Source organism: Plasmodium inui, assembly GCF_000524495.1.
Source record: "Plasmodium inui San Antonio 1 unplaced genomic scaffold supercont1.25, whole genome shotgun sequence".
NCBI lineage: Eukaryota > Apicomplexa > Aconoidasida > Haemosporida > Plasmodiidae > Plasmodium > Plasmodium inui.
The window spans coordinates 59766-70445 of NW_008481859.1; the positions used below are offsets into that span (position 1 = coordinate 59766).

Genomic DNA, 10680 nt, shown 5'->3' on the forward strand with positions numbered 1-10680 from the left:
AATGGCGTTGCTCTTGCAACGGCAGCAAAATGGAGAAGCAATGCTGCCAGCCAGTTGGTGTGTATTAGAGGAGCTTCTCCTTCGGGGTGGCATCACACGAGAATGTTTTATTTTGTTTTATCCTCCTTTATTTTGTTTTATTTTTTCTACTTTTTATGACCACTACTGTGCGAGAATTTTCACCATTGCGAATCCACACAATGCCATCGAACCTTTGCAGTCTTAAGAAGTTTTACCAACACAAAATTGGGGAAATGAAAAGGGGTAAAATTACGAGAAAAATCAGAAGTTTGGGATTAAAACAAAAAAAGAAGAGACTTGGGATTACAAAAAAAACGGAAAAAGGTACAGGCCAGGGAAATAATATTATTGACAAATGGCAGCAAAATGCGTAGCGCCGCGAAGAAGAACAAATCGGGCGCTCTCAAACGTGCAGCAAAATGCGCATAACGATGCTGAAAATAGAGTAGCCAAATGGGATGATAAAAAAAAAAACAAAAAAGAACAAAAAAAAAGGGGGTGGGCGCCGTGACCAGACAAGCGGTTAAGCCAGGCACGGTAAATCAAACCTTTCTTGGGGCGGGAAAAAAAAAAAAAAAGGAAAACTCACATGTGCATACATATGAGTATTTTTTCATGTGCGCACTAACATCTACCAAGAGTGACAATAGCCTCTAGAAAATGTAGATGTACATGCTGTCGAATTCGCGCACGTAAGTGTACACCTTGTTCACCACGACGTACTCTTTCTCCAGGTCATCAAAATCAGATTCTTCATCCTTCGTCATGCGAACGATATTGTTATTTAAAATGTTAGGGAAGTATTTTGAATTCAGGAGGGTCCTATTCAACACGCTGTTATGCCTGTAATGGAGTCCCCTAGTCATGCTCATACTATTTGCCCTGAAAAATTGGCCCGTTTCCGATAGAACAGCGTTATCATAAAATTTGCTGAAAACACCAATAGGTCTATCAAAGTAACTCATTAATTTGTTCTTCGTGTACAGATTGGATCTGCTTTCCACCGTGGCAGCATATTCCTTGGGAGCCTGTCCGTTGTAGTTTTTTATTACATTGACCAGGGTGTATTTCTTCGTGTACTTCTTCAATTCGTTCTCTTCATCCTTTCGAAAAATAAAAAGCAGGGGGCTGAATTTTTTCTTCAGGATTTCGAAATTTTCATACTCCTTCATCTTTCTTCGTGTACACAGAGGAAGAGGGGAAAGGTTTGGTTTCTTCTCCGGAGGTTTCAGATGGCGCGCTGCAGCTAAGGTTCCCGCTACGGCTACTGTCGCGGTTGCTATGTATTGGAGGCTTCTTTTAAAGCGGGGATCATAAAAGGAGAAAACACCATCTCACGCATGCCTGCGAGAGGTACTTCACAGAAAGGCTAATTACCTAGGAGTGAAGAAAAAAAACCTACTGCCTTGGTGAGGCGAAGTTCATACGGACAAAAATTCTAAAATGGGCAAACATCTACGTATAGGTGGCAGGCATGTACGTGACATGTGGCTACGGAGCGGAAAGCTTAAAAAGGAAGGGTTCAATTTAAGGCGAAATCTTACGACTGCTTAAAAAACAAAATAAAAATCGACGTCAAAATGGAAGTTAAATTCAAAAACTTAAATCAAACGTTTAAGGGAAGCAAAATAAAAACAAGTTGCGATCACAGCATGTATATGTTACGCAAGCACATATGTGCTAATCGCCGTGCTAGTATTCGTCACCACGGAAAGAAGTTGGCCTCCAATTTTTTTTTTTTTTCGCAACAGGGGTTGGTTAGCAGGTGCAGGCAGATATAAAAATGGAAAAGGGTAACAACGCTGCCCTCTACATCAGGAATGTCACGCGTGATGGTTTCTCATGTGTGCTTAAGAAAATTCTTTCGCGTTTTCCTCTTGTAACTTCCTCGAGGGAATCCGTTTTTATGCTTTACCCAGTTGTCATTTTAAGAGAGGAACCATTTGATGGGGCCTTCAAACGGGTAACTCCTTGCTGCATTTTTTTTTTTTTATTAAATTTCGCAAAAAAAAAAAAAAGTTGTAAAAACCTGGCTTCTATTACTCTTTAAAAAAAATAAAATAAACTGTCGATCTGCAACTGTCGAGAGAGAACAATAAACCTAGTGTGCCAAAATTGCATTTACGAAAAAAAGGAAGCTGTATATACACGCACATAGGCAGACAGTTGGCTAGATTTTTCGGCCTTCGATTTATTTAAAAAAAATGGAAGCGGACTGATGCGCAGTGTCGGATTGCAACCTTCCGACCAATCTGACTATGCTTACATTTTTCTTTTTTTTTTTAAACTTGTAAAAAAAGAAAATAATTAGAAAATGGGACTAACTCAAACCTATTTTGTTTGATCTTGGGCCACACATGGGAAAGCGCATTTCTCTTGTAAACCTCAGTGTGGAAGCGGTAGAAGAGCGGAGGAGCAACGCGTACAGGAATGGCACACTTTGCTTCCTGTACACTTAGTTTCTTCCCATTTTTGTGTGTAAATTTGTCCCACTCGTTTTTACCTAACCCGTTCAGGTAAAAAAATAGGTCGCTCAGTGATGCTCTTAACCGTTGTAGAGGGAAGGAATGGCCAAGCTTAAGGTACACCAGGTATAAGCGCAACACAATTGAATTGGAGCAACCTCCCATAGGGATAAATGCACATGCACAGGGTGAAAACGGTTAAAAAAAAAAAACAGTTTTTTCTTTTTTTTTTTGCGTACCCCCCTAAGGAGTTACGCCTTTTTCTTTCTGATTTATCTCATGAGAGATAGTTGATGCTATTCTCTTTTACCACTGCGTGTGTGCTCCGTGGTGAAATTGGGCCACGTGCGTGCCGAGTATTGAAGAGTGAGAAGATTTCTTCTTCAGCAGCAGTGGATGGCCGGTCATCCTTCTCGATGAGGAAGGCTACAAACGTGGCTTCCCACCTTTTTCCACTCCTTACCGCTTTTGCTTTATGCCATGGAAAATTATGAGTACTGTACGGGTTACACCTTTGCGTACAGGTTGTGGTAGGTATCCCAGCTGAGGGGGTCTCACCCTCTATGATAAACAACGTCGCATGGGCGGCACCTTGTTACGAAGCACATGTTTATACACTTCCCCTCTTTGTGGAGAATCAAAAACAAAGTATGGGCCGTGTTAAGGTAACTGGTGCATAAGCGAGATGCTACTTCAAACTGGGGTGCCAGCAATCTGTTTAGCTATATCTCTTTCCTGTCGAGAGACTATTCTCCATTAATGTCAAATGGGAAACAAAATTAAGGGTACATGGAAACTGGGCTGAAATTGTGAAGCCTACGAACCCCGTGCTAGCGCCTCGAACTAAAAGAAAGTTCACCCTGTTGAGGTTCACGCCCCATGGGGTTAAGCTCCTTCCCTTTTTCGTTCATCATTCGGGTTCACTCCTTTCGTTTCGCCGTTGATACCAACATGGGATGTATAATATAAACTCCTCCAGTTGAATATTTTTGAGCGTCATTTGTGGGGAAAGGCCAGGAGGGTATATAAAAAAAAAAACAACGATTACAGTGATTAATCACAATTTTTCGCAAAAATGAAATAAAAATGGTGCATGAATGTTTGTCCTTCCAGTGAGGACGCTTGCTGAGAGAAAAAGGCGCGCCATCGCGGGGTGATAGGGTTGTTTCGATTTTTTTTTTTTAGCCTTGAAGGGGCGTTTTCTGGCCTCATTTCGTGAAAACATCAATTCAGCGCGTTTTTTCTCCAAGTGGTTTTATTTTTTACCACCATTTTGCTTCCATTTTTTGCTGCATTTTTTTGCCCACCTCTTTTTATACCCTTTACCGTTCACTTCTCTTTTTTTGGTCCCCTAAGGACAAAACAAATAAGGAGAGCCTTCCCACAGTTTGCCTCCATACCTGTGGTCCCCCGCTCTGTTTGGCATGCCAGGGGGATCAGCAAAGTAAGATAACCCAACTGTTGTTCGTTCCGCCATGACTGTGATGTGAAGCCAAATAGGAACTGCTATAACGTACAGTTTGCTTCCCTGTGAGTGTCCCCCATTTGGGCTACCCCCATCGGAGCTACCCCCTCCCGGCTGTCACAACCATGTCCATGTTCAAAGGGATGCTGATAAAGTCTTCCGAGCGAAGCGCCAAGGGGAAGAATCCCAATGCGGGTAAGGGTAGCGCTGCGCAAGAGGCGCAATTGACGAGGGGAAGCAGCACGCTGAGCTTGAAGAGGGGGGACGCGTACCTGGATTTGGAGGACCTGGCGCCCAGCTACTGCAGCAGCGTGGCGACTACTGATAAAGGCGGGAATCATCTCCGAGGAGACGAAGCGGTTACATTACCCCTGCACGGGGATAAGGACGAAGAGGGGAGTTTCCAACGTTCAAGCGGTTTTTACAAAATTGGACAATGTGGAAATGCCCCCCCGTGTGGGAGCTACGAACGAGTAATTAACAGCAACGAGTCACTGAACGGAGCGAAACGCAGCAGCTGTAGTCACCCGAACTGGAGTAACTCCCGAAATGAATACTCAAGTGAACCATATGAAGGGTATCTGGAATGCTCCGAAAGGGAAGTAACAAAGCGAAGCGATGGTGCCTTATCCCCAGATGAGGGAAAGCGTCACATAGAGAACTCTCCTCAGCAGAGATTAAACCCGTTGAATGACCTCTTAACCCACATGCGCGATTTTTTCATGATGAATACAAAGCAATGGAATAAGAATAAGGTGAAGAAAATTTTGGACGAACTGGCCCAAAATAAAATCCACCAAAATGTGCTAGTTGTTATGTATTATTTTACATACGAGGCGTATGCAAATAGAGTCCTCCTAAACTTGAAGGAAGAATACAACTGCGATTTGTTGATTCACAAATTTCTGGGTAAAGTCCATAAGATAAGGAAAAAAAGAAAGAAATGTAAAGAGGAGGAAAAAGTCCTCATAATAAATGAAAAGCTAGACGCAGCCCACGAAATGCAAAAGGAAATATTCACATACAATTTGGAGTTAACGAGCATCGAAAATTACATTACCGATTTATTTAGGAAAAAAAAACAAATACACTGTTGTAACGTCTTTTTGAAGAGCTACGTGAAAAATGTTCTTCGATTGATTATTCGTAACATATGCACAAATAGAAAAGAAGAAAAAAAAAAAAAAAGAAAATTTTTTGAAGAAAAAAAAAATGAACTGTGCATATGGAAGAGGAAGATCACACAAAAGGAGGAGAACATAAAAGCTGAGGAGGAAAACATAAAAGAGAAAGAACGTAATGTAGAAGAATCCAAAGAGGAGCTAAACAAATCTGTGCAAGTCATATCCTCCACATACGAAAAGCAGTTACACAAAATTAACGAAGAAATTGACACCCTTGATCGAAACATAAAAGAGCTTGAAGAAATTATTACCATTAAAAAATCGCAAAAGGAAGACGCCATAAGGAACAAAAAAAAATTAGAGAAAGAGAGAGAAACGGACATGAAGACGCTCCTACAGAAGCAGTCAGATTTAAATACCTCCATCAATTTTATCAAAAACACCACCTCCCTTATGGAAGAAAAGAAAAAATTCGTAGCGGATGAAAAGGAAAAAAGGAAAGAAGCCATAGCCCATTTGAAGGAAGCTTACCAAAGCTCCTGTCAGAAGAAGTCCCAAACAAACCGATTACTTTGCGATCTAAAAAATGTCGTTCGAAATTTGTACAGCTCGGATGAGGAGGGCAAACACGTGTGTGAAGATAATCCAACGAGGAAATCCTTCGTGGGAAATCATTTCGAAACGACAGATGGAAAGGACACTTCCCCCGCGCGTGACGAACATACACACATCACTAATGCTACATCGACGAAAGGACAGGAAGAACCGAGCCACCATTTGGATGCCTCCAATTTGCTGAAAAAAATATTCCTGTTAAAAAAAAACATTTTCGACGTGGAAAAAAATATGAATAGCATTAAGGGAAAAAAAAAACAACTCACCATCGACATCAGCCAGTTCAATTGCGAAATGGATAATATAAACATTAAGAAGGAGAACCTGAAGAACAAAAAGAAAATCCTTCTGAAGAATAAAATGCTAAGTGAAATTAAGAACACGATTAACGAGTTGGAGAAATTGGACCAAACGGAAGACGTCATTTTGAAGCAGCTGGAAGGGGCAAAGGGGGACATGAACCTGTTAAGGAAGGACCACCTTCGGATGAAGGAACAGAAAGAAGAATTGAAGCGCAGATTATTTCGCCAAGAAAGGAAGTTGCTCAGGTGGGAAATACGCCACGTTCAGGCGGGCCTCAATCGTGACAAAGGGGCAGACAGTGTGGTGACTCCCCCCCTTGCTGAGGACGTGGCAAGTGTGCCGGTAGCCATGGTCTACCGTGAGGGGGACGACGTGGTTAACCGTAAGGAGGACGAAGCGGATAAGGGTGAGACGGGTGACGTTGTTAACGGCGAGGGGGACGACGTGATAGCCCCCCCCGTCGAAGAATCCAACCAAGAGGAAGCCTTCCCATTTTCCGAGGAATCGGAGCAGTCAGAAGAGGGCGAATCAAGTGCCGCCTTTAGTCAGATGATGCACCAGTTGGAGAGAATAAGCGCGCACGGCGAAGATGAGGAGGACAATCATATGTGGAGTGACGAAGGGGGGAGTGACCAAGAGGAAGAACACACCTCGCAGAATGATGAGGAATGGGAAGACCGAGGAGGAGGCAGCGGAACGGGTGCAAGCGGCGGCGCTCGCGGAGCGGAGACTCCCCTCCTAAGTGATGAAGAGAAAAGTAGTCCATCGGAGGAAAACTCCGACAGTAGTGACAACCATGGCGACGGAGCGGAAGTCGTTGCAGATGTTGTGCCCAATGGAGAGGAAGAAAACACAAGAGATTCCTTCCCACGCATTAGTACACACAGAAAAGATCCACTGAACCGACTGGAAAAGTTAAAACTGGAGGAGAGTCGCACCTTCGAAAGGATGCTAGACAAGTACAAAGCCATCTGCAATTTAAGTGAAACGGTAGACCACCATGTGTTGGAAAAAGAAGTTCGACATATTTATAGGGACATAACGAGGGAGAAAAACATTTTTAAAAAGAAAAAATTGCTCACCTTAAGGAACAGAAAAAGAGTACTAAAGAGGTACTACCACTATGTGTCGGACAATAGTGAGGAGGAGGATCTGAATGGATAAGTGGTTTGGTGGACCCAGACCACAGGGATGCCTGGATGTGTCACCAGGTGGTCACGTGTTTTGTGCCGACAGGAGATGACTGCCGACAGGGGGAGAAGTTTGTGTGTGGGGGGAGGGTTATCCATTAGTAGAATTCCTCTTCTGTTTATTCCACAGTTTAATAAAGTGAACCGGTGCGGGATGGGCGAAGGTGTATGTACGCCTCTCTCCTTGGAAGCAATCCCGTTGAGGTTTTTCTACAAGGCAAGCAATTGGCGACGTTTGCGCATATCCTGCAATACGTCCATCTCTTTACCCTTGGTTCATTCATTCCTTTTTTTTTTTTTCTTTTTTTTTTTTTTGTCTCTCTCTCCGCTTAACCGATTCACCGTTATGCCGATGTGCCCATTCATCTATGCCTTTGTTTGTTTGTTTGTCCGTCTGTTTGATTGTCTGTTTGATTGCTTCTTTACATCTTTGATGGTTAATTATTTTATTTTTTTTTTTCGCGCACGTGATGACTTCACCCCTATGTGCAAAATTGACGAGTCATTCCATTCGCACTGTTTTCACAAGAAAGGTGTACCCCATATATATAACGTAGAAGCCATTTTTACGCACCTAGACATGGAGAAATGGAGAGGTCCCCATCGCCCCTAGTCTACATGCCCGCGCAATTTCTCCCGTACACTCATTTGCTAATATCCTTTCGCCCATTTTGATAATCCTCCACACATTTACGCATGAACGAAGAGCTGGGATTTTAGTCCTATGCGATGTGAAGCGAGGATGACGAATTAGAGGCTTAATTAGAGGGCCTCAATAACGATCCGTTCCAAGTGCCGAAATAAATTTTTACAGAAAGTTCGATCAACTGGCGAAGAAGGAATACTTTTTCTTTTCTTTTTTTTTTTTTTTGTATAGCCCCCCATCGAAACATGTCTTCTCATCATGTCTGTGAGGAACTTAAAAAGCAACGGTCTGCTTAGGCTAGAAAGTAAGAGCGTCGATAAGATGGACGCGAATAACAATCTCGTAAAAAAAAGCGCCAATGTAAAAATTGTGAGGAAGAAAACGGATGGACAAATTGACAGGACCCTGACGGGCACCGTTCCCCCGCCTTCTGCGGGGGACAAGGTAGTGAGGAGGAAGGTCCTTAAGAAGGCTCAAGAAGGGGGAACCACCGCTGTGATGAACGCAGGGAGCATAGGGAATGATGGCAGAACAGGGAACTATGGTAACACAGGAAACGATGGCAGCGCTGCTAACCTGGCGGAATCAACCATGCGGAAGCAGGATGAAAAAAAGGGTTATGTCGTCCGGAACACCGCCGCGAAGTTTAGTGTGAGGCCGGGGAAGACGAACGAGGCTGCACAGAGGGATCACCTCCTTGGGGAAGATGACGAGGGGAATGGAGAGGAAAGTCCGAAGGGGAACCTCGACTATGACGATGTTGGCAGTGGTAACGGTAACAGCAATGGCAAGGATTACCAAGACAATAATAGCCCCGCTGGCGATGACGCCCCCCCTTCTCATGGTGCGAAAAAAATTCTGAAGAAGAAAAAACCCACTGAGAGGGAGCCAAACCGAAGCAACCCTTACCCAAATGATTCCATTCGTGGAACTCAATTTGAGCATGCAGGCAACCCCAACGGAAGGAGCGACAAAAGCGATAAGGTAGAAGACGACTCGGAAAATGAAATCCTCAATTCAATTATCAGCAAAAATGACGAGTCTGCCTTAGCAGAACCACCCAAGGAGGTGAAAAAGAAAAAAAAAACAATTATTGTCCGGAGAAAGGTACCCATAAGTGAGAAATTAAAGAGTGCTGAGAAGGGTAACAGCCAGCCCCTTGGGGTGCAAACAACTCCTGGCGGACGGACACCTCGCGGCGCCACGACGATCACCACCAACAATAGCAGTGGTGGAAACAGTTTCCAACCGAACGAATGCTGCGAACAGATGGTGAATGAAATAAAGATGAACGAAACGAAACTCGCAGAAATGCAACACACGCATGAGGAAAAAATGAACAGCATGGTAGAAGAAAACAAAAAAGACAAAGACAAGCTGAACACGTACATACAAAATTTAAACGAAGAAATGCACAATATAAATAATAAGCTCTGTGATGAGATGAAGGAAAAAGATACTCTAAAGGAAAGTTATGAAAATTTACGAAGTGACAAATTAGAGTTGGAAGAAAAATTTGACATTTTAAAAAGACAGATAGAAGAATCAAACGAAATGTCCACTCTCCTGAATGAAAAAGTTGCCACTCTGGAAGAGGAAAATCAAATGCTACTGGATAGGGACCAACAAAATGAACTAAAAGTTGAGCAACTGCAGAGTGAGAAAATAAAAATGGAGAAAAAAATGGAAGAACAGAATGTTATAATCAAAAAAAAGGACGAACTTATAAACAAGTACATGAGCGAAATAGAGAATTATAAAAACGTGTTGAAGAGCAAGGGAGAAATGATGATCCTTGGTAGTTCCACCACCATCGATAAAAGCATAGCAGACAAAAACAGCCAAAAGGAACAGCTATCCAAACTGATAAAGGAAAAAAAGGAACTCATTTATGCCTTCAAAAAACAGCTAGATTTGATAGTAATCCTCAAAAAGCAAATAAGCCTTCTCGAAAACAACAAAATTGTCACTATGACTTCTGGCGAGCTTAAGAAGGTGCTTCACGATTGACCGGGGGTGCCCGACCGGCGAAGCGGCATGGTAAAATAAATGACTGTGTGGTCAAGTGGTGAAGTGAAACAATTAACAAACATATTTATGACTTCAAAAAAGAAGGCGAGTTGTAAGCGACTTGTGTGGCAGGCGGCATTACCCCCCACCACACACACACACGTGCATGTATATGTGCCTACATATACACACACTCACATAAACGTGACTTTTATAAAACGTCATGAAAAAATTGGGAGGAAAAATTTCACACATCACTCAAACACGCGTTCGTGTTCAGTTACACTTTATTCAAAACGGGAAAAAAAAAAAGAAAAACACGTATTCACATACGTACGATGTACATAACTGGCTACCATGGGGCGCCAAAATGATCATTTTTTTTTGCCACCACGATTGATGAACCCCTTTTCAGCTTCAAAATAATTCTCCGCCATGGCTATGCCAGTCTTTGTAATTGCCGCGCCATCTGCGCAGCTTTGTTGATTCATCTTGCTCTCCTGCGTGATCACAAACCTAGTGCCGCCTATCACTGTCGTAGTTCGGTTTTCGCTCGTGCGTGCTGCTGTCGTCGTGCCGGTTGCCGCCCTGGCGGTTCCGCTCATCATGTCTGCTTCGGCCATCGTATCTGCTTCGCTCATCGTGTCTTCTTCCGTCATCGTATCTACTTCGTTCATCGTATCTGCTTCGGTCACCATGCCCGCTTCGATCATCGTGTCTACTTCGATCATCATGCCTGCTGCCTCCATCGTATCTTCTTCCGTCATCGTGTCTGCTTCGGTCACCAGGCCCGCTTCGATCATCGTGTCTACTTCGATCATCATGCCTGCTGCCTTCATCG

The 10680-nt window shown here is 43.2% G+C and overlaps 5 protein-coding genes across 5 annotated transcripts in view; 3 read left to right on the forward strand and 2 right to left on the reverse strand.

The window, feature by feature from the left end:
• Positions 1–200: 200 nt before the first annotated feature.
• C922_04545 (hypothetical protein) lies at positions 201–395 on the forward strand (the record flags this gene model as incomplete). The annotated part of the gene is made up of 1 exon (XM_008820128.1): positions 201–395. One exon carries the CDS (start codon positions 201–203, stop codon positions 393–395), a length of 195 nt encoding a protein of 64 aa, XP_008818350.1.
• Positions 396–674: 279 nt separating this feature from the next.
• Positions 675–1193, reverse strand: C922_04546 (hypothetical protein; the record flags this gene model as incomplete). Its single annotated transcript, XM_008820129.1, has 1 exon — positions 675–1193. One exon carries the CDS (start codon positions 1191–1193, stop codon positions 675–677), a length of 519 nt encoding a protein of 172 aa, XP_008818351.1.
• Positions 1194–4076: 2883 nt separating this feature from the next.
• C922_04547 (hypothetical protein) lies at positions 4077–7157 on the forward strand (the record flags this gene model as incomplete). Its single annotated transcript, XM_008820130.1, has 1 exon — positions 4077–7157. The coding sequence occupies one exon, from the start codon at positions 4077–4079 to the stop codon at positions 7155–7157; it is 3081 nt and encodes a 1026-aa protein (XP_008818352.1).
• A 930-nt stretch (positions 7158–8087) lies between these two features.
• C922_04548 (hypothetical protein) lies at positions 8088–9839 on the forward strand (the record flags this gene model as incomplete). The annotated part of the gene is made up of 1 exon (XM_008820131.1): positions 8088–9839. The coding sequence occupies one exon, from the start codon at positions 8088–8090 to the stop codon at positions 9837–9839; it is 1752 nt and encodes a 583-aa protein (XP_008818353.1).
• Positions 9840–10355: 516 nt separating this feature from the next.
• C922_04549 (hypothetical protein) overlaps positions 10356–10680 on the reverse strand; it is a gene marked incomplete at both ends in the record, with an annotated part of 2083 nt that continues 1758 nt past the window's right edge. Inside the window, one exon of the mRNA XM_008820132.1 lies at positions 10356–10678. Within this exon, the coding sequence (XP_008818354.1) occupies positions 10356–10678 (323 nt within the window). The remainder of the gene's footprint in view (positions 10679–10680) is intronic.